The sequence below is a fragment of the Melospiza melodia genome, chromosome 2 (genome assembly GCF_035770615.1).
Source record: "Melospiza melodia melodia isolate bMelMel2 chromosome 2, bMelMel2.pri, whole genome shotgun sequence".
In the NCBI taxonomy this organism is placed as follows: Eukaryota; Metazoa; Chordata; class Aves; order Passeriformes; family Passerellidae; genus Melospiza; species Melospiza melodia.
Window position 1 is genome coordinate 113577482 of NC_086195.1, and position 23087 is coordinate 113600568.

Genomic DNA, 23087 nt, shown 5'->3' on the forward strand with positions numbered 1-23087 from the left:
CAAGGGCAGAAAGGCCAATCTGAATTCCCTATTTACATTTGTTTTATGTGATTGACATTTGGGGTTTCAGGTATGAGAGAATGTCTTCTTGGTCCCCAAATGAAGAGAATCAATCAAGCAAGTTAATTCTTCCAAGCATCTTTGGCCTTCCCCTAACACATTGACCAGAGTGTGCTCTACTGCTTCCTAACTGTGGACCCTCTTCCCATTACCCTTCCCTGGAGCTGTGCCATGCTCATAAAGCATGGGCAGGGATATTTTTCACTAGGTTATAAGCAAAAACATGGCCTAGCTGTGATTTTATTTTTTTTTAATTACAAGAGTATCTAAATTAAATTTGATTGAATACTAAACCAAATTTCTACATCTCTTTTACAATATCTTAATTTTTCCTTAAGGTTGGTGGGATAGTACACTATCTAAGAAAATACTGCTATTCACTTCCACATGTAATGTTTTGTTCATTGTGATGAAAATGTTTCCCAGCTTTTGCCACACAAAACACCAGTAAAGTAAAATGCATTATTGAAACTAATTTAAAGCACAATAAAAATATATTCTTACTTGTTTAAGTTTCTTTAGATCTTCATCAAGTTCCAAGTTGTCCAAAATAACAGCAACAAACAAGCTGAGTAGAATCTACAAAACAATTGTAAGTGATTTGTTAAAGGTTATCTTTTTTTTCTAAAGAAGTATTATTAAATAACATGGAAAAATGACAGCCCTGCTGATGTAAATGGGATTCTTGCCTTTGACATCTATTGAACTAATACCATTTGCTACTATATATCTGCTAGCCCATTTGCAAGTAGTGAACTGTTTTTCATCTTACCATACAATTATTATGAGTTTAAAATTGCTAAATTCTAGGTTTTACGACCAATGAATTATATATGTTTAACAATATACCCATTAAAATGCACTTCGTATGAAGAGAAAATTAAATAATCAGAAATAGTAACAACAAACAACAACAATAATAACAACAATGACAATAACAACAACAATAATAAAAGAAATGCAAAGCAAAATCTTAAAACATCTTGTAAAGCTAAGGTGGTTCTCAATTAAGGTGTGACTTTTTAGTCACCTGACAGTCATTTACTTTATCACCTTCCTTTAGGCTCAGAGTGCCTCTGTGAAAAGTAGCTAACTCCACTCTGGAAGAAAAGTAAGCTGGTTCATTATTTGCATGCATCACATGTACAGGAAACTCCTGGCACAGAAGAGGAAAATCAAGTGTCTCAATTTACTTAATGTTAAATGTTGTTAGGAGGAAAAATCCCAGGGAGAAAAAAGTGTGCATCACTATCAGACTATTACATTTCCCTTGCATACAGATGCTGACCAGAGGGCAAAGGAGCTGGAAATGTGACTGATACAGGTGAGAAGTAGACAGAATTAGGAGTATGGTAGGTGAGGGAGGATACCAGTGTTCAGCATATATTATCAGACAACTTCTATCCAAGGCAGTAAATATATGTACACATGTAGAAGTCAACAGCTGCCAGCAACTGCCAAGGTTTTAGTCTCTGAAGTTTGATGCTTCTACTGGCAAGCACCAATTTCAGATATATCAGAGGGGTACCAGAAGGTATCCTAACCCTTTTTTTAAAGAGTTACAGGACCACAATTTTTCTGTGGTCTTGGACCACTGAGCGACAGCCAGAGCAAACATATCCTTCCACCACTACTTGTAAACGAAGTGTAAGTTTGCCTGTCACACTGGAAATATATTCCCTACCTATACAGAAGATGAAATTTAGGTGGCTTAATATACCAGACAAAGAGTTTGGAACTTAAACTGCATCTAAGTTGAGTGAATGTTATTCCAAGGCAGGATTTTCTTTTCTTCCATAAACTATAAAAGTACAGAAGACATAGGAAGGACTCTGGCCCATAAATTTAAAAAATGTCAGTGCTCAGAAAAAAAAAAAAAGTTCTTTTAACAAGAAGCTGGCTTTAGCTGGGATTAGAAGAATCCCAGGTAGCACCCTCCAGTACCCTGAACATCCCAGTGGCCATACTGACACAGATGGATCAACACTCACTGGATAATCACTCCCAGGATCCTGGGCATCTCATCATTTAGACTGATGCTGCTGGAACAATGCTGAAACCAGGCTCAGCATCCCCCCAGCTGGATGAACATTGGAAGCAGCACTAGTGATCACTTTTGCTCTCTTTTTCTGTCTCTCTTTCTGTCTTTAATTCATCTATACCTCTTTAATGTCTCTTTTACCTTTCACCTTACTCCATTACTCAAAACCCACTGCCATGTGCTTATACAGTAGGTCACAGACTAACATACTAATTTCCATGCCAAGTGGAACTTTCTGATTGTTTGTGGACCCTTTGACTTTTGTCATTCCTTTTGATCAACAAGTTATGAAAACTACTTTGATCCCTAGTTGCTAATGAAGAATTTTGCTATAATTCTGTTAGGATTTTACAGTATGGTAGTTTGCTTATTTAGATATCCTGTTCATTGTATGATACTCAGTACATGCTGCTCAAAGCATAACAGTTAAGGAAGTTCAGTTCCATGCAAAAAAGAAGTACAGCACTCATTAAATATATCATCCCTTACAGTCTTGCTGATTCATGCACTGATATGCATGTATCAAGGCAACACTTTCATTAACTCCCTTTTTGCTTTTTCCAACAAGAACCAAAGAAAATGTACCACAAAAGAAAACTTAAATGCAAACTTGTTATTTGTTTAACTTCCTCTGCCACCATCTCAACTAATTACAGTCCTTGTTTCCAAGAAAGTGGGTCTTTTTTGGGCTTCAATTTTTCTTTGCCTTCTTATGTGAAACCGATTAATTTCTTTCCAAGTCTCTACAGTCTGCTATGCCAAATGCCTGCAATTACCATTCTCAATTCTAATTGTCCCCCCTTTTCTGGTTAGTGAAAGTAATTTCTTCATTTGACTTTACTCTTGTTATTCTCTGATGGCTGTTTATTCTTAGAATGCTTCTTTTTGGTTTTAGTAGCAGCCCAACCATTTTCATGCTCCCTTACCAGTTCCATGTTATTTTGTTTTAAATTTCTTTTGCCTACAGTCAACTCTGTCCTACATAGTTTTCCCTTCCAAGGTCTGAGGAAGATCTTAGAATTGAACCCAAAATTTCATAAATCCAGATAATTCTGCAAAGTTGTCTTTGCAGAATTTTTTCATTCATGTAGAATTTCTCATGCATATGTGCATGAGAACAAAAGTGTACCCTTATGGAGCAAAGCAAGGACTGTGTATTTAAATGCAAATTCCCTACAAAAGAACTGAGGATGGTGTAGAGAAAAGTGACTTCACTCCTAGGAAAATCTGTGCTTTCAGTAAACAAAGAGAGAAGTCCCAGATGATTATTTCAAATTAAGGAACATAAAACAGAATACTAAAATTGCTCTTACAGCTAAATTATTTCTCAATTAAGATGTGAATTTTTAGCAGAGAGGTCACTTGACACAATTTTACTTTATGGACTTGCTTAATACTCATCTAAGAAGTAAAAATGAATTACTGATTAGAAAATATTCTTGATGAAGAATCAAAAAAACATCAATAAGATTCTCTTACCAGTAACTTCTTTCAAATCTATGACCCAAAACTCACTTTCTTTTTGCTTTAAAACCTCATTTCCCAAGTTTAACTGATCACTGCTGCATGAAAAGTTGCATTTTCTGACCCTTGTGAGCAAATTACATGTCCTATATATCTTATACATACATTTGCTTGGCTTATACTTTGATGTGATTAAGCAGCTCTAAGAGCAGGAAACACACTTTATTGCCATTTATAAAGTGGTCAAGTTTTCAATCCATATGAAGGAATCCATTGCACCCACAATTGTAGTCCAGCTATTCAGTTCTTTAGAAGTGAAATGGGATATAATATAAAGTAAAAGAAGTAAATAGAAGCTGGTGAAGATTGTAGAAATACAGTTAGTACCTTATGCAAGTAGACATCTGAGCAAAGAAAGAAAATGGAATGAGCAAAGTGAAATAAGACTAAGTGAATGGAAAATAAAAAATGAGCATAGTAGGAGTAAATTAAGGATGCATAAAATTATTATTTTCCTGATTGTGGCATTTTATCTGTGTGGTATTAAAATAAAGTAACAAGCTGTTATTGATAGAGGATAATCAAAGAGAGTTTTCCTTCTGATTTTCTCTATCAAGGAATGTAATAATCACACATGAAATACATACAGAAAAAAAAGTTGTTTTTTGATTTTTTTATACAATCCACAATTCTGTTTGCATGCAGGAACTGCTGTATTAGTTCTTATCATTTATTGCTTGATATAATATATCATACATTTTCCATGCATTGATTTTGTATCAGGCAACAGGACAGTAGGGATGACTAGTTAAGGGTTTATATCCTAAGGTTTTACACTTGTCACTTTAATTGCTGTTGCCAAGAGAATGCAATGAAAGCTGAGGGGACCAGTTCTACATGACAAATAAAATCACTTAGCTCTGAAATCATTAGAGCTGTGAAGGTACAAGGCAGATAACAATTATATTGTTAGTCTGGCGGTGTGATTTGGATCTAAGAAGAACAACACCTCACACCAGAACAAAGGCCACCACCTTGTGTCACAAGGCTGAAGGGTAAATTTATTCTACCACATCCGTGAACTAAAAGCTGCCTATGCCAAAAGTGAGCATCACAATTAGTTTTAACTAACTGAGAATAATAAGTAGTATAAGAGCTAAGAGAGTAATTCAAAATGAAATGAAGCACAACACATTTGAGAGTGAAAACTTACCAGAGTAGCAAAAAGATGATATAGTATAAAATAAATAGCAACTACTGGTGCCCACATATGTCCTACAGCATTCAGTGTCTGATCCATGACGTCTACCCATCCTTCCTGTGTGAGAATCTGAAACATTGACATGAATGCCTGCAAGAAAGAGAATTGCAAACATATTAATGAATTATACTAATATGGTTTTATTGACACATTCCTAACACTGATTTAACAGAGATGCATACCTCTTTTGGTTTTCTTTTTTTAAACCTCAGAAATGTGTTTAACTTTTAAAGCCAAGTAGAAGGCTACTCATGAGCTAAAGGAGACATAAATAGCTTGATTTTGACAGAACTGTAACCTTCAATTGTTAACACAGTCCTAGCTTCATTAGCACATACAAAGAACCTTTTGGTTTCCTTCATGGCTGGAAAAAATAGGATAAATATCCTGAGCATCAGAGATTATTGTTTTGAATATGATACTGTATTGGGATTTTTTCATTATGCTTTCTCTTCTATGTTTCCTCTCTCTAAATATACCTATAATAAAGTATTATAATTAAATGTGACCACAAATTATGTTATCTTAATAGCAGAAGCCTTTGAGGACTCCACAGGCAAGACTAACCAACACATGGCAAGCTCTCTGCACCTGCACTTGATTCAGCCAGTCAGACTTTTTCTCTATATTTTTTAAATAGTATTTTTTGTGGAACTACCCCTGCAACATTTTCAAACTCCTTGAGACTAGGTATTTATGTCAAAAATAGAGGAAATAATGGGAATGTTTCAAACAATTTATTTATTTAGTGATAGGAACATATGAAATTAGATAAGCCTAGAACCCAGACACCTTTGAAACCGCAGCTGGAGTACAGAACCAACCACAATTGAACTCAGCATGAGCAATGTGCAACTGCAAGATGTACATTCTACACAGACATTGAGGAATGCACAACACCTAGGAAACAGAAGTTTGAGTTTGGTATCAAAGTGAAATATCTTGGCAGTCTCAATTGTCTAAATGAGGCCAAACTACTGCACAAGTTTCTTTTGCTTTTGCCTGACATTGAAAGTACTCTCTTTCCAGACAGTAAGGATCAAAGTTGGTATCTTACCGAAGTTTATGCAAAACAAAAAAGTGTTACAAACTGAAAACAACAATGCAGCTTACAGCTAAAAGGATTCCTAGAATTCAAAATGTTAACACAGTTACAAGGATGTATTAGATCTGTGCTCAGTGTGCCCAGCAGCAGCAGATTAACACATTAATGTGATGGCACAAAGAGAAAAGGATTCTTCTTGTCAAACCTATGAGAAAATAGTATCCAAACAATCCTTCGCTGCAACTTACCCTGGGCCAAAACCTCTGCTGGAAAAGCTGAAAACATGTAGCTATACAAACTTATGTGCTTGGGAAACAATGAAATGGTGCTAATTTTTAAAGTTGCTGGCAAAAATAACTGTGTGGGAGACCTCAAATTTATCTTGCTATTATAAACCACAGGAAAATACTTTCCTTGGGCTTTTTATCAAGTTTATCAAGGTTTTCAAACAAAACATTGATTTCTCTAAGATGTTTCTTCCAATGTTTCTTCTAAACCAAACCATTAAGGTTATATCCTCACCCTTAGGGGAGTCCACTCAAGATTGTGACTTCTCACCTGCAGTAAAAGCAAATTTACTCTAGAGAAGTCTGTCCGTGTGCATGCATACAGCACTTTTGGCTCTATGTGTGATCTCTATGGCTAACAATCATCAATATTTGGTGTCAAGAAGCTGGCTCCAACTCTATAAAGGAGGATGTGGCATGATGTGTATCATGAAATCCAGTGTATTTCAAGGACTATATGCTTAAAATTTGAAAGGAGGACCTGCAGTTACAAAACATGCTGAGATGGGGTTGGGTAAGGCAGGGATAATCCAGTACATCTTGTTATACAAGCACTTCATAAAAGACACTGCCTTTTTGGAGTGCCCAGTGTAACAGGACAATCTCCATGTCTGTACCCAGGGATTACCTTGGAGAAAGTTTGCTGGAAGAAGAAAAGAAGTGGCAGAAGGTACTAAGCAGTATCAGAAGACCTCTGATACTGCCTGTCCATTCTTTCACTGACCATGGATAAGGATCCTAGCAGTAAAGCTTTTTCTCCTCTGTTGGTTTGAAAAATACATATTTTAAAGTACAGAAACTGGATCATGTTGCCTCTCTATATTTGGAGGAAGAACTATGAATTTTTACTCTGTTACAGGGTTCACAAACATTTAACTGCTGAGGGTTTTATAAAAAGCCCGTCATCAAAGTCCATTTTGGTTTCTTATTGCTGCTGTGTTCTGTGGCACTCTGAAGCAGACAGAAGCACAAATACCCTGCTAGGTTAAGAAGAAGAAGTTTGAGTGTTGTTTTTACAGTTGCTTTTCAGAATGAACTCACACTAATCAAATTTTCAGAGATGTTTAAACCTACAAGTCCAAATTAAGAGAAGTGAAGCTGAGATGAACATGGAGCAGACCAAGGCATCCAAATGAGAAATCACACATGTTCAGAGAGAAGTCAAACATCAGACTTTAATTTCTACACCAGAAACATCCTGACCAAATGTAAAGTCCCAGGCTTTCTTTTGAGCATGCAGATCCCATAGAGGACAAAGGTTACCATGAACTAGAAGTAGCAGAGAAAAATGCTGGCAACTACTTTTCTGTAAATTCTTTAGGGGGGTTAAAGTGTTTAGTATGTCAAGTACTTGGAGAGGCCAAGCACAAGGCCTGAAATTTGCACAGTGCCCTCTGCTTTCTGTTTCTGCCAGTGATCTTGTCCTTACCCAGCACATTGCCAATCTGCACACATCCACCCTTCAAATGAATGTCCCCTCCCAGCCATGTGCACAGAATCTACACTGTGCAAAATTACAAACTCTTAGTACTCTTTTCCTTATTAGAGAATCATTTGATCCCCATGCAAGACATGCAGAGAAAGAAACATTTGGGATCTTTATCTAGGAAAGGCCTTTTGTAGCCAGCTGAGCATGCATGAAACAAGCAGAAAATTCAGCCTCCATTAGATCTGCCAGCAGTGCTTGAGGATGAAGAAGACAAGGACCCCATCAGTGTTCAGCACTGCTTCTCATGTCCCAGGTCCCTTTGTGATGGGGAGCTGAAGCTAAACCAGGCAGCTGTCACTGCCAGTGGCCATCATACCTGGTTAGTGTGGCACTCGTTGCTGAAGCTTAAAGTGGGCACTACATTAAATAATACACCCCAATGCTGGCTTTACAAACACCTGAGGGACTGGACAACTGAACTAGTGCAGCATCCTTTCTTCTGAAACACACTTAATTACCACAGCTTACTGCTTTTTAAAAAAAATATACATTTTACTCAATTCTTCAAGTTTATATTTCTTAATTCTTTAAGTTATAAAAATAGCTTCAGTCTATGTTGTGGACTCGTCATTAATACATTAATAATAGATTAACGTGGAGAAGATATTAATTTAATATAAAAATCTAATCTTCCATCAAAACCAGTTGTCAGTAAAGCATATAGTTTTATAAAATGGTCTTTCAATATAATTTAAGCATTTTATTATGATATTAAATTCCAGTAGAATTCAAAACATTAGTTTAAGTAAATAAGGCAGTGCACAATGAATATGTGCTTTGCACCAAGCAATCTTCTTTGGAGCAAGTTATTTTTAGCTGAAAGGTGTACCTCCCACTGTTTATTTTAAAATTAATTTGAAATGCAACTAGCTGACAGAATCAACATCTGTGAAGACGAGACAAAAATTTATGCAAATGGTGATTTTCTGAATTAATTTGTGTTATAGAAAAGACTGTCAATTTCTTTGGGTATTTATGCCCTATTACTTAATGAGCTGTTTTGATGATGGAAGTCAAACTACCTTTTTATTTATAGTGTAAGATTGGCAAAGGTTTGGTAGAATATATGAGCCAAAGTGCCATTTCTGACATCTTGTCCAACTGTTACAGAGGTGGTGCCACACAAATTACTACTTACAGTTATAATGCACTTGTCTTGTAACTGGCGCTTGCCCACAAAATTTTAGGGACCAAATTCCACTGGCCTAATTCATGGAAGCAGTTCTACAATCATAGGGATTGCTTCTGCAAATTAAGTTAATGGGATTTAGGACACCGCTGCAACATCCTCCTACCAGCAGAAACTTATGTTTTCCTCCTGACACAGTCACAAGGACTCAGTAACACCCTAAAGAAGAGTAGCCATCCTTTAAAAATGTGGCAGTGATACTGAGATTTTAACTGAATCAGAGAGTTAAGACTGCATTGTTCATCTTTTTTTAATGGGTGTTGCTAAGGTTGAACTAATATCTCACATCATGAACTTTTTTCAAGGTCAAGACTAGTAGCCACTAGCTTTTATGAAAACTGGGGAATTGTTGCTGGGATTAGTTGGGCCTGGCTTTCATCTTGTATTGACCCATTTAAAAGAAGGGCTGCATTCCCAACTTTGCAAATTGAGACAGAGCAGTCAGCACAAGGCTGCAAACTTCAAAAGAAACCAGGGCATGGAAGTCAGAGACACTAACAGTGTGTTTTGTTCTCCATACAGCGAATTTTCTTAGCAGCCACCCTACACCTATGTGTTCTTCAGGGGGCCCCACCACCCCATCCTTCCTCATGGCTCAATATGCGGAGCCCAAGAAGACATGCAAAAATAAGAGATAGCAGATGGTTAAAAACAGTAAAGCAACCATCTATATTTTTGTACTTAGCATTAGAGAGAAAGCCAGTCCATTTGGCAAGTTGTAATGGCCAAAAGAAGGGTGAAATTAGTAGCTATGGCAACAGTGAGCTTGTGCCTATTGATTTTCATCAGGAAACCATGTGAAAACATGCAATTTAGAGGCATTAGCAAAAGGAGGAGGTCTATTTGTTCCAAAACCCATACTGCGCCTTCTTATAAAGCACTTAGTTTCAAAATGATTTTAGGTTTTGTCTGTTTCAATGTAGAAAGCACTTTAATGTAGAAACTCAAAATTTAGCCTTTAGTGTCACCATTTTTGTTATCATGATTGTCCTCCCTGTATTTTTAACTGAAAAACTCACAGCAACAGTCCTGGATATTTAAGGTTTGATCTTCTTTGAGGGTAAGCTCCTTATCATTTATCTTAGCAAATTCTGGTATTGCAGACTTAATATCATCTCACATGTTATATAGCATGTCTTCAGTTATGTTTTGAAAATAATTAGAATTGTCTTATTGCGAACTGATTCAGTGATCTTTCTTCAGGTAAGAAAACTGGAGGAGTCCCAGATTTTGCTAGGAAGACAAACTCCTTCAGAGGTATGCCACCATTTCACACCATCAATCATAATTTTGAGTACAAAATTTTCACTGACTTTTAACCTAATAAGAGATGCTTTACTATAAAACTACAAAAACAAACCACATACTGTAAATTTTACGCTTCTGAAACAAATATAACAAGGTGAATTGAATACATGAAAAAATAAAAAAGAGGGACTCATGCTTCTGGCTATCATATGAAAAAACATACTGAAAACATTTCAATTCAGTATAGCTGTAACACTCTTCTATGGTTGTTAACAGCTCTTCTCTTTTTCCAGTACTTAAGTCATAAAATAGAGGGAGAAAGACGTGTCCTGTTTGTAAAAACACTGTATAATTTGTTGGCAAAAATATTTTCTCACTCTTTAATCATGTATTTAGTATTTACATATTCCTGTTAAAATTCAATATGCTAGAGGCCTTTATTGAAGTTTAAATGGCAGCAGACTAAAATGCTCAAAATAATCCAAAACTTTACTAATATATTGATATAAATTGGCCATTTTGCATTGCAAGTGGGTCTTTCTCAGGTACTTATATCAATTTATCTAGTCAAAATGCAAAGATGATGGCAATCCTGTCTTATTTTGATCATACTGCAATTATTCTTTCAGGACTCACTGACATTTTGCATAAATAATAAAATAATTCAAAAACGAAATTCCATGGTAATTTGAAACCTGCAGTTTTTTTCAGAAGTTGTACATGGGAACTGAGAATAGAATATGGTGGTAATATCACCTGAGTTAGAGACCTGACTTAATTAGGAAAGCTTAAGTTTTATTTTATTTTATTTTTCTTCGGCATTTAATGAATGATACTGAATATCTAATTCTAGTGGCTGCTTTTCTAAGCATGTTTTCCAAAATAGAAAGCATGGTGTTGCATTATTCCCTGTGGGTAGGCATTTTTTGTTCCACATTGGATGGCCAGCTTCCCATAGATCAAGTTCAGCTTGATAATTACAAATTGTTGTTTAGCCATTTTGTTCACTAAATATATGACCCTTGAGACTGCCTTCTTCATTGTTATTTAATTGTTCCAAGCAATGCACTTCCACTAAAATAGATACATTGGATAACCAAACTGGAATGACAGAAACAAATAAATTGTCACTGGAATCAATCAATGTACACACAGTCTAATCCAGTATTAAAGAAATTGCACTATTTTCATTCAGAACAGTGTGCTTCAACAAATACATTAGCTTCAATTTCCACTGATTTTCAATGTTCTGTTCTGAATTAACGTAATGCCCATAAATATCCATTATTTATACCCAAAAGGCAAACATTATTTTGTCAATGCAGGCAGGTTTTATAACCCTGTGTAAAACAAGTATTCTTGTACAAATCAAGAACAACCACTTTCATAATAGGAAGATATAAATCATGTGTATACATGTTTTATATAAATTCTTGGCTATATTCATGCCTGTGGACATCAATTCTCTTCCTGTTACATGACAGAGTACTGTTAAGCTCTATGCTGTGCTGTGTCATAATCACAGTGCATGGGCAAAATTTCTCTGTGTTCCCTTGACAGCAGAAATAAAATACACATCACAAGGAAACATGGTTTTCACTGCAGAAGGACTACAGGGTGACTATTACACCTAGAAAATACAATTTTTAAAAACCTATACATATGGAGATAAACTGCTTCATGTTTCTCAGAAGGAAAGGAAGACTGCTAATATAATAAGAAATATGATAGAGTCTGTCCAGGTTTGGGCTGGGATAGAACTAATTTTCTTCCTGGTAGCTGGCACAGTGCTATATTTTGGATTTAAGATGAGAATGATGCTGAAAACACCCTGATGTTTTAGCTGGTGCTGAGCAGTGCTTGCACAGTGTCAGGGCCTTTCCTGCCTCTCACCTTGCCAGTGAACCAGCTGAGGTTGTTCTGAGGGGTAGGACAGGTGACTCCAAATGACCAAAGGGATATCCCATCACATATGGCACCATGGTCACCATATAAACTAGGGGAAAGCTGGTTATGGGCTGCAGACTGGAAGCTGACTGAGCATCAGCCAACATATACTGAGCAACGGCACTGTGAGCCACTGATTTTGTATATTCTTGTATCATTATTGTCTCCCCTTCCATTTCTGTCCTACCAAAATTTCTTTATCTCAGCCCACAAATTTTACTTTTCCCCCCCCGCAATTCTCTCCTCTATCCCACTGCACGGTGATGATTGAACAAGTGGCTATGGAATGTTTAGCTCTACTGGCCAGGTTAAACTCAACAGAATCACAGAATCATTAGGATGGAAAGGACCTTTAAGATCACTGAGTCCAATCATTTACCAAACACTGCCAAGTCTGCCATCAATGGTAAGAAAATATCTTACGATATTTTTCTTATCGAAAATACGATAAGAAAATAGTGACATCCAATGAGTAATCAGTGCTTTTTATACTTGCCCTTGGGAAGGTTGTAAATCTATCCAGTTCTTCCACAAAGCAAAACATCTGTAAACTGATTGCCGACATTACAATTAAAAGGCTGGCAGTAAATACCACCAAACTTCCAAGTTTTTTTCCTGGTCCAAAGATCTTATACACAAAATCCTCCAAAGCGGGAGAAATCTTTATAAGCCGAACTACTCTAAGAACCTGCAAAAAAAGAGAAAAATGCAACTGTATCAATTATTTATCACATTAATCAAAAACTTTCGAAATATTAGACATTCATGGCCAAAAAGGGACCTGAAGCCTCGTAGACCAATAAAATCAAGTTGCGACCACTTGCAATAGAAGACAAATTGTGTGTTAGGTTAAAACCACAAAACCAGGAACATAAGCAGCATTGAGGCATACAGGCATGGGATGATTGTACAGGCATGGGAGGAGCCCAGGGGTCTCCAAGGCTGCAGTCAATTCAGTGATCATGAAGTCATTACAGACATGCAATTGGGTGAAGCTGGTTTTGGGGGTAACAATGGGAACAAAGACATAGACAAAACACACCACAAGTATTAAATATGAATGTAATGTGAAATTAGAGACCAAAGGAGGTTTACAGTGTGTTACCAAACATAAGAATGCCTCCAGGTAGGAGTCAAAGTGCATCAGTCTAGATTTAGCAACTAAGAATCTACTGAAGTGCAAGGTAAATGGCTCCAGTTTGATTATCATCACTGTTAAAATTTCATTCTTACATGAAATGGATCGGGTCTTGAACAGTCTTTGACAAAAGCTCTACTTTGAGCAGTGGGCTCAATGAAATGGCTTTGAAAGGCCGCTTCTAATTAGATTTCTCTGATTTTATGATGTTTGCTATATCAGGTTACATATTCACATAAAGAACTGCCAAGTCTTCTTCCCCACATCATGTTTCCGTTTCACTGACCTGAAGCAAAATTGTTTCGCATTACGTACTATATAACCTAGTAAACTTGGTAATGAGCATATTTTGCTATTTCATATTATATATAACATGGGAAATTTTGGGTCGTGTTTCTCAGTATCAAAGAAAGTCAGCATCTCAGAACAGCATTGTTTGCCCCTGACATATCTGACACTTCTCAGTGCTGGCAGCAAAACTTTGATCTTGTGTGGAACTCGTGACCCATTCACTGCTGAGTCTACTTTGAAAGAGCTGCTGACAACTCTGGTTCTCCTGTTTCTGCCATTGATGTTGACTTGTGACAAGAATATCAGTATCAACAACAGGCAGTGGCAGCAACATTAGTTGCTGAAGACAACAGACAGCAGCATATGGGGCAACTGAGATTCTGCAGTTCTTAGGAAGAAAAAGGGTCTCTATTTCAAGGTATCACAAGAATCATATTGAAATGAAAAGTAGGAATTACAGTGTAATTATTGTCTGACCTTAAGTACAAATCAAATACAATTACTATGCTGTTTTTGGAAAGAAAATAAGTGTGACAGAAGTTGTTCATACAGTGAGCTCACTGTAGTCCTGTAGCTTGCTAATAGTGCACACCTTTGGATTTCACATGAAGCTTATCTCCCTACCTATTTGTAAGGTATGCACAATATGCTTGTCATCTCGATTTAACTACCAAAGAGAGGGGTGGGGGGAGACAAAGAGAGAGTCAACTCAAGAGAGTAACTTATTTCAAACATACCAGAGCCCTCACGTGAGATGGGATAAGCATCCACTGTCTTCAGTGGCAAAAAAGACTCCTAGATTCAGAGGTTACACTAGACAGCTTAACTTTCACAACATCAGCTCAAGGTGAGATAAAGTCCTTTCTTTCATATTGGTACCACAACTATATTGCATATAATCTGAGTACATGAAACTGACTACCAAGGCAGATAGTGAGATGAGTGAGTTTCCAGGTACTATTAAAATGTAAACGTGGTGCCTTCTTACTTACAAGCTGTAAATGTTAGCTCTGTTCCCATCAATACTAGTTTCAACATAGACCCCAGTGGGAGGAAGATTTCATACTAGTTGGTATTCTGAGTGGTGTTTTAGATAAACTCAATTATTTGCCTTACTTTTTTCCCTTTTCTTTGGGGAACTTCAATTGACCTTTAAGCCACACACTAATCTTATTGATACTATTTGGTTTCTTCATTTATTTTCATTAGGCAACAAACTGAATCTAGCAAAAGTACATTCTAATGAATTTATGCATTTTGTGTAATTGGATTGCAAATTGTATTATATTTAGGAGCCGTAGAAGATGCACTATTTGGATTAAATATAAAAAATATATTAAAAACAAATCAAAATTAATAATACAAAGAAGGAACCACAGCTCTCTTACAAATAATGTCTGCATCTCCTGCAAGGGATGACAGTTATTCAGAAAATGACTCAGCAGTATTTTCCCCAAGCACAAATACAATACCATCTCTTTAGTCCAGTATAGGTTAAATTCTGTTTAAATATATCCCTTTTATGCTGGTTCATTACAGATATCTGCAACAATATGCAAAATCTGTTATTTCTTCACTAATTTTATGTCCTACAGATATAGCTAAATAACAGTCCTTTGCTGTAGTCTTTCACAGAGGGCTCTGCAAAGAATCTTGAATGAATGCACAGTGAATGCAAGGAAGATAGGTGGGAGGGTGGACAGTAGCCAATGTAGTAAAGACTGAGTGATGTGTTGGCAAAAGGTAATGATATAGACCAATGAATAATGCAAACTGAAATGTATGCAAGACAACCCAAACAATAATTCTTGCTTGCTATCCTGGAATGTGTCAAGAAGGACTTCTGTTTTCAGTAATCTGTTTTGTTGGCTGACAAGGAACACATTTACGCTGTCATCACAAATACCTAAATGCCTGGAAATCTGCCTAACATTAAGATGTATTCATGTGAAAAAGGCATTTTGACCTTGGTTGATTTGAAAATGTGCTATCTAGCTTGCCCAGAACTTAACTGTGGAGGAGTATGGCGTGTACCTTACATGACTGACTTCAAAGGTATTCTGCAACCTTCCAATCATTCACCTCCTAGGTGATTGGACTGCAAATACAACCCAAATCTTTCAGTGTACCAGGTGTTTCTGTTTGTAAAATGTATGTCTTTCATATATTTTGAAAAAAAAACCCAACACATCCTGAAATTATCTGTCATAAAAGCTAGCACTGTTTAATTAAAAAAAACAAACATCACCACCATCACTTCTCCACTAAACTAATTAAATCCATTAAAAAGAAAATACTTATTATTTTATTAGCAGCATCTGCCTACATTTTAATCATACTTTCAATCCCATGAGTTAGTGATGATGTCATCCATTTAGTCCAATATTCATTATTTATGCTGAAAACTCTTACAAAGAAACGACCAGTCATAAGCAGACTATGTCCTATTAAATATGAACCAATTATTAACTAAATTGCTGACTGGTTTAACTGAGAGCTCCCAGCTATGCTCCCTGTGCTGTGCAAGTGCTTACTCCTGACATATCATCCTTCCTTGCACCTTAGATGCATAATGCTGCATAGAGTAACAACATTCTACATATTTGGACAGCAAAATCAAAGCTATAATGACTTAAAAGGCTTCAAATTATATCAGGTGAAAACAAAATAGATTTTTTCATCCTGAAAGCTTTCTTGAGAAGGTTTGCAGAACCATTTAGAAAAAATAGAGGATGACATTTGCAGAAATCTGACAAGGCCTTTATGTTTCAACCCACACTTGGGGAGACTGCTTCCCCCATGCTGTATTCATGTTGACAATTTGTGTCACTATAACATTTATTGACAGAACACTGTCTGATGATTTATTATTTTCCCCTATTGAGTATTATTCACCATGCCAACCCATTGCTGAATAACGGGCAGATATAAATCCTTTAATATTTATATTCTTAAAAAACCCCTTTCTTTTGCACTCTGGAACATAACTCATAATGAATCCCAGTGCTTTCTCTCAAAACTGGATCAACCCTAAGCACTTGAAGAAGGATGAATGGGGAATTGGTTGGGCTGGCGGACAAGAAGAATCAGTCAGAATGATAAGTCAGAATTAATCAGTGTTTTTTTGTCTCTCTTTCCTGCTCTTCCCCCAAGTGAAAATGCAAGAAGAGCCTCACACTCCATCTAGATAGGGAATGGCTGGAGAGCTAAAAAACCCAAGTCTAGGATGATTCTGAAGAAATTTTCTCAGAAGACTCACAGTAATTTATCTTAGCATGTGACTGCCACAGAGATGAAGATTTGGAGAAACAACAGCAAGTGAATTGAGGCCGCAGGGAGAGCAGCCAGGAAAGTAGTGGTGGACACAATAGGAATGTGATGTTGTAAACAGCTGTGTCATAGGTCAAGGCTCAGTGAGGAACAATGCAGAAACAAACCAGAACTTATGAACAGTGCAGCTCAGATAAGAAATGGGACTTACTGATAACAGAAAGGAATTCTCAGCAAAGTTAGAAAAATGCTATTTTTCTAAATCCACCCAATGAGCATAGTTAAAACCAGAGATGTTTTTATTTTAAAGTCATTCTCAAAATGATTCAATACTGTGAGGAAATTTAAATTTGTGTGAAATGTGGATGGGTAACATTTTAATTTGGTATATAGGATAAAAAGTAAAAGTAGCTGATCATACCTGAAAATATGTAAATTGAGAGTGATAGAGGTCTGGATAAATATGGAGAGTGGTTCCAATTACAAGCAGCAACTCAAACTTGTGAAGAGATGAGCTGATGTATCCTGTGAAGCCCAAACACCAGATCTTCAGAAGAGCTTCTAAATCAAACAGAACTGTAAAAGCAACCTAGATGGATATACAAAATAAGAAAGATGCAATAAAAAAACTGAGTTAAATTAGAAGTTTCTATGTCATGATGTCTATCAGGGCTTTGTATGGCAAAAATAAAGATCTTCATAATATTTAATAAAACCAACCATATTCTAAACAGAATAAACAATAATAGATTTCACTTAATAGAATTTTCTACACTCAACACAAACAGGTAGATTTCATGACTTGGAAAGCATGAAGATCATCCAGATGATCTTTCACTTTATATATACAAAAAAAGAAAATATGATAACATGAATTTTTCAAAATATGAATCAATACGTATGAGATTTCAGAAGAATTTCAAGAGATCTAAGAGAGACACCAAAGTTTGGAAATTGCTACTGCAATTTTCTGAAACATCCATAGTAATATGACAACCAAAACAGGCAGAAAAGAGGTAATGGTTTTTAAGGATCCAAAACAAATTTTAAAAGGAGAGGAAATTCAAAGTCAGTCCAGAATTAGTTAATTTTCACAATGATGTTAAAGAACTTGGACATGGTGGGAAGTTACAGGGGAAGAAATCTACTTGTAGGGAATGACTTTGGGATTCTTCCAGAGGACTTGAAATATTTGCACAGTAAAATGCATAATGTTCAGTTTGAACAAAAGCATAGGTGTACATTTTCAAGATTTATTTTCTCTTCTCTCATAACCAAAAATCCTTCTGGCTAGGCACACTTCCTCATCTGCCTTCTTATTTTACCACTGTATATACTCTGAGATGCTCTCTTCAACAATTTCCAACAGCCAGGATATGCAATGGAAATGCTTTTCCGTGACTCAGAAATGTTCCTCTCTGACCTTTTACACACACTGAGGTTTAAAAGAGACCCTAAAATAACACTAGTTCATATCTAATTGCCACTAATACTTCCAAAGTGCAGTAGAAATAAAGAAAATATAACTTAAATTTCCTTTGAAGACAAGCATTATAAGTCTGTTAAGATGAGCGATTAATTGACTGTGGGGCATGAGCTCTACTGAATTTGGCAAGGGATAAAAGTTAGAGACTAAGATTTTAATCCTGACCCTGACAATGAAAGTCTCTGGGATGCTGCCTTAAAAATTTAAACTCTGCAGTCCATCAAAAATATATTTATCAACATGAAAGTGGGAGGTTATGAGATAGCTAAATAAAATTTCATGTATTTTATGTGCACAGGACTGTCACCAGCAGGAGTGGAGATGGAAATTAAACACTGAAGTTTATGCCAGAGAGTGTAGGGACACATTTATGCGTTTATCCTCAAATGGATCTTGCCAATTTTACAGCCTGTGTTCTGGGATCTCAAAGAGCTCTAGGAGAGCAATGAGCCAGGTTTGGAGAGACTATTCCTTTACATGAAAATCTCTAAGACACAAGAAAAATGTTTTAGCAAAAAAACCTTAAAAGTAAAGCTCACTTTTAATGACACAACATCTAACTGAGTCCTAAAAGAAGGCGGCCATTGAATTAGGCAAAATGGAACAGTGGTTAGAAAACAGCTGGGATTCAACTCAGAGCAGGTGGAATAACAATGTCATTTAAATACACACATGCAAACTTCAGAGCACATAGGCTTCCTATTAGAACAAGACTAACAAATATGATGTTAAGTGTATTTTAATTTATTCTAAAAATGTGTGGGCAGGATCATTTGCATTTCACATACTTGTCAAATGAATTCAAACCACTGGCACTTAAAAATGTATCAAATGGTTTGCATAACATCTGATTACATTTATACACCTGTCTTCCTGCTGACAGAGCTTGTATTTTTTTCCTTCCTTATAATTAATTACAGGAGAAGATTCAGAATATCTGAGTAGAACTTTTTGTTAGGTGTGAAATGAAATACAATTTTATAGTTTTGAGGTTTTTTTTTTAAATGCTGGAATAATTCCTTTCATTGCTGTGGAGAGAAGGCAAAAGGGCAAAAGCAAACTCAGAAGCCAGAGCAGAAAACACAGGTGTAACACATAAGCAGTTACCAAGCAGTCACCCTCCATCCACTATGTTGCCAATTCTGCTTTGGGGAGGCCAAAGAGGAGCTAACAGAAATGAGCCATTTCCCTGATAGTCATGTCCCTTTTGGTCACCTGGAAGCTTTATGGTGTTAACTCCACCGTCATCAACATTACCTTTTGCTAGTAGCCATTCAACACCTTTTTTTGGCAGAGGCAGAGCTCACTATCAGTCAGCATCCAACCGTGACAAACTCATTTACTGCGTCTTACTTGAAAGGTTATCAAGCTGCCAGGAAAGATAAGAATTCTTCCAAGAAGGATCAGTGGGATTAAGGGCACAGACCTCTAACACTTCCCTCACTACTAGATCTGACAGAGCATTCAATCCTTCCTTCATCCAGGACAGGGCAAAGGCTACCCAAAGGCAGCAGTGCAAGGGGACAGGTTACAAAAGGAATCTAGGAGAAACTATAAAGGAGCACCTGATTTTGAATTCTGGTATTCAGACAGTATTTGTAGAAATTGTATGCAACTCAAATTAGACAGCTAGTATGTAACATGATAATGGAAGAACCATATAAAAACCAACATACATCACTATTCTGTCTATGTATTTAGCACCTAAATCCAGCATTCTCATTAAAAATTAGTGTGTTTGAAGTTCTACTCTTTCCAGGATACTGCACTAGGGTTTTGAGTCATCCTGTTAAAATTTTGATTAATCTGCAGGACTGGTGCATACAAGTTGAAATGCCTGCCAGAACCTCTTATTTGTTACTGGGTATACAAAATTATACAAAGAATGGGACCTGGGTATAGATTAACTCCTTTTATCTTCTTGTTTAGCCTTTCCTTCATAAGTTTGTTTTTCCTTTCCAACAATGAAAATAGGTTTCTTTTATTGGTATGGGGCATCTCAATACATTAATTTAGATTTGCCCACTGAGTTTAAGTGGATGAACTTCTGCAATTCTAGGCCACTACAACCTGTGATACACAGGATGAACCAAGTGAGATACATGTCTTCTCCTAAAGCACGCAGCTTCCAAGACAACTTCTGGAAAACGTATCAGAAAGCCAGATATGCTTGCTGTAGTCCATCTGGCTATTTCCTTTAGCAAAGTGAATCCTCACTGCTGTTGGCTGCTCAAGTCAGCTCCCACTGAAGGGAAAGCTTTCTGTAGCCTACTCTAAAGGAAAAGGCAGAGCAACAGCAGTGTATCCTGCTCCAACTAGTCTTCACCAAGAAAACAAACACTGTAGAATAATCTGCACTGCCTGAGTATTCAGCTTCCTCAAGGCTCTTAAAAATATTTCCTTCGTACACTCTTTGTGCTACAAAAAACAAGTTTCACAACAACCAAATAGGAAACGACACCAGCTTATTGATTTTTTCTCTCTCTTGGGATTTTTTATTCTTCTGCTCTTCTGATACTTTGTTCCTCCTTCCATAACATACTAGGGTTTTGTTAGTTTGATTTTTATAGTGCCTCTAGTAAAAGCATCGTGGGATTTAAAAAATGAAAAATAAAACCAGGAAATCCAATAAATGGACAGAAGAAATGCTTTACAAATAAAAAAATCCCACCTTTCTCTATCTCAGAATATTTTACCTCATATACCTGGAAATGTAAAAAGCCAAACAAATGATTTTTCTGACAACCTTTTCACTAAGAAATCAATTATCTAAGCTATGCAGAAAGAGAAAAATGTATTGTTAGAGAAAACTGGGCATTGCTTATAGGACAGACACAGACAATCTACATTATAGACTCACCTTGAATAAACCCTGGTAAGTATTTCTACTAGAAAAAAAAAAAACCCTGAAAACTTTATACTTGAAATGTTGAAGAGATTGTTTCTAGCACTGATTAATAAAAGCATAATTATACTATATATTCAGAGCCAAAATAGAAATATGACATGCAATGTTCCCTATTTTGAATATAAATAGAATTAATGTTATTTTGTTAAGAATCCAGGCTCTACTTGCTGTATCCTGGGCACAAAGCAAAAATGCCTGCTGTGAAGAGTTCATGGCCTCAGGCTTTAATGTTGACTTAATTATTTGTTTCCAGCCAAGGATATTGTACCAGATTTGCCTGTGTTAGAGTTAATTTTCCCCATCATAGTTTGCATGGTGCTATTTTGGATTTGTGCCCGACACAGTGTTGGTAACACAGGGATGTTTCAGCTGTTGCTGAGCAGTGCTCGCGTGAAGTCAAGGCTTTCTCTGCCTCTCACCCCACCAGTGATCAGGCTGGGCGTGCACAAGGAGCCGGGAGGTGGGGACACAACCAGGGCAGATGATCCCAACTGAACACAGGGATATCCTATGCCACAGGGCATCGTGCCCAGCATATAAGGCTGGAGGAAGCAGAAGGAAGGAGGGGCATATTTAAAGTGATGCTGTTTGTCTTCCCAAGGTACTGTTATGGCCGATGGAGTCTGGCTTTCCTGGAGACGGTTTCGCTGCCTATGGGAAGTGGTGAATGAATCCCTTGCTTTGCTTTGCTTGTGTGTATGACTTTTGCTTTACCTATTAAATTGTTTTTTATCTCAACCCATGAGTTGTCTCACTTTTACTATGACCATTCTCTGCCCCATCCCACTGAGGCAGAGCGAACAAGAGGATGCATGGGGCTGAGCTGCTGGCTGGGGTTGGTTAAACTATGATGGAGATGAAAATGAGTTTCCCTCAGTTCTACTCTAAGATTGTGGAGTGTTTTATGACAACCCAGCATTTGCTGGTTTTATTCCAATGTCTTATTTTCAAGATAATAATTTTCATGTTCATATTGTTTTTCAAATAAGTCTTAGAACCTGAGATAAAGACAATACATTTCACAATTATTCTTGTAATGTTGTCTGTGCCAACATTGACTCAATATTCATACAAAATCCAGCAATCCCCAGCATCATGAGAGACAATGAAGAATGATGCAGCACTGCTGTCTTCATAATCTGCACTTTTTTAAAGGTTTTGACCCTGGTGCTGTTTCTAACAGGTTTTTTTGCTCTCATTTCTGTCCTAGAACTGGTGAACTCTCAGCTTCATACAATTTTAAGCGATCAAATACAAATTCTAAAACTAAGATAAAATATATGTATCAATTCAATCTTCCTTAAAAAAGGAGATTCATAAAGCATTGTACTGTTATGGACTAAAGGGCTTAAAGCTGGGCATGTGAGTCGGAATATAAAAAATATTTAGACATAGAAAACTACACAACAACCAAAACCAGAGAAACAACCAAGAATATTCTGCTATCATTCACTCTAGCCTAAGAGTGATCCCTCTGGCTCCAAAGGACTGTGTAACTATTGAAGCCAGGGAAAGTGCAGTAAGCATGAAGGAGAAATGTGCCCAATCCAGGCAAGGTTCTAGGATCTCCAGTGCGTGCTCTACAGTGAGATCCTTGATCAGCTAATGACTCAAGCAGGCTCCCTGTCAGAATGTCACTTGTAGCTAAACTTAACTGGTTCAGGAGCACTTAACAGACTCCTCCTTTGCAAAATTCATGACTGCATAAATGGGTATTTTGGTGGTGTGCTCTTGTGATGGCTGAAGCCAGACTATTTGTAACAATATTTTGGTTATGCTAAGGGACTTTCTGGCAGCTAAGTATATAACCTTTATATAAATAAAGATTATTTAGGAAGAAGTTCTATATAATATTTTTAAATACAATGTTTTGTGATCATTTAAAGTTAAATTCTTCTGACTGTTACACTCCTGCTAGAAAAAGACAGCAACTCAGCAGCCATGCATTGCCTGCAGATGTTAC

The 23087-nt window shown here is 36.7% G+C and overlaps 1 protein-coding gene across 3 annotated transcripts in view; it reads right to left on the minus strand.

Annotated features, from left to right (window-relative positions):
- NALCN (sodium leak channel, non-selective) overlaps nt 1-23087 on the minus strand; it is a 224550-nt gene that overhangs the window by 84825 nt on the left and 116638 nt on the right. For all 3 annotated transcript variants that reach the window (XM_063149615.1, XM_063149612.1, XM_063149614.1), the window contains exons 12-15: nt 17152-17319; nt 12528-12719; nt 4779-4916; nt 565-639 (exon numbers count right to left, since the gene is read on the minus strand). In XM_063149615.1, coding sequence (XP_063005685.1) covers nt 565-639; nt 4779-4916; nt 12528-12719; nt 17152-17319 — 573 coding nt within the window. The remainder of the gene's footprint in view (nt 1-564; nt 640-4778; nt 4917-12527; nt 12720-17151; nt 17320-23087) is intronic.